At 64.5% G+C, this 800-nt stretch overlaps 1 protein-coding gene across 1 annotated transcript in view; it reads left to right on the plus strand.

Moving 5' to 3' along the window:
• Positions 1-6: 6 nt before the first annotated feature.
• Positions 7-800, plus strand: part of CLDN7 (claudin 7) — a 5,227-nt gene continuing 4,433 nt past the window's right edge. Inside the window, exon 1 of the mRNA XM_014589082.1 lies at positions 7-620. Coding sequence (XP_014444568.1) covers positions 398-620 — 223 coding nt within the window. The 5' untranslated portion in view covers positions 7-397. The remainder of the gene's footprint in view (positions 621-800) is intronic.

Here is an 800-nt window from a genome sequence, read left to right on the forward strand (position 1 = left end):
TGAGCAACTCCTCCAGCGCGCTGCAGCCGCCGGCCGACAGCTCAGGACCTGCTGCACCCGGGACCGCGCCCAGACGGCCCCTCCACCTTTGTTTCCATAGGGTCGCCGAAAGCGCCGGAGGAGACTGATTGACCCTTGGGGACGCTTTTGTCTGGGACCACTGTTCCAGGTGTAGCCTGCTCCCTCTGCTGTGTGACCACCTCTCCACCGGAGGGGTCAGTGCGTGTTTACTTAGGGTGACAAAAAGATTTGCAGTGACCCGGCCAAAAACTTTTTTGACTTTTTGGGTGACTTAAACACTCCACTTCAAGCTGTTTTTCGTGGGGCTGCTCCCCAAGTTTTTGGTTGTTTTCCTGTAGGCTCGCCCGCCCGACTCCCCGTCTTTCGAAGGGCGGAAATGGCCAATTCGGGCCTGCAGTTGCTGGGTTTTTCCCTGGCTCTGCTGGGCTGGGTGGGCCTGGTGGCCTGCACCGCCATCCCACAGTGGCAGATGAGTTCCTACGCCGGCGACAACATCATCACGGCCCAGGCCATGTACAAGGGGCTCTGGATGGACTGCGTCACGCAGAGCACCGGCATGATGAGCTGCAAAATGTACGACTCGGTGCTCTCCCTGCCCGGTAAGGCCGGGGGACCGACGGGGCGGACGCGCTCGGGGACGGGGTGGCAGGCGGGGTGCGGGGCAGGGCCGAGGCCCCGCAGCGGGGCGCCCTGGGTTGCCAGGGAGCAGGAGGAAGAGGAAGCGATCGGGCGGGGGCAGTGGGGCCCGGGTTCTGGCGGCCGCACGCGGGGCCGCGGCC

Source organism: Tupaia chinensis, unplaced genomic scaffold (genome assembly GCF_000334495.1).
Source record: "Tupaia chinensis unplaced genomic scaffold, TupChi_1.0 Scaffold000330_1, whole genome shotgun sequence".
NCBI classification, from domain to species: Eukaryota; Metazoa; Chordata; class Mammalia; order Scandentia; family Tupaiidae; genus Tupaia; species Tupaia belangeri.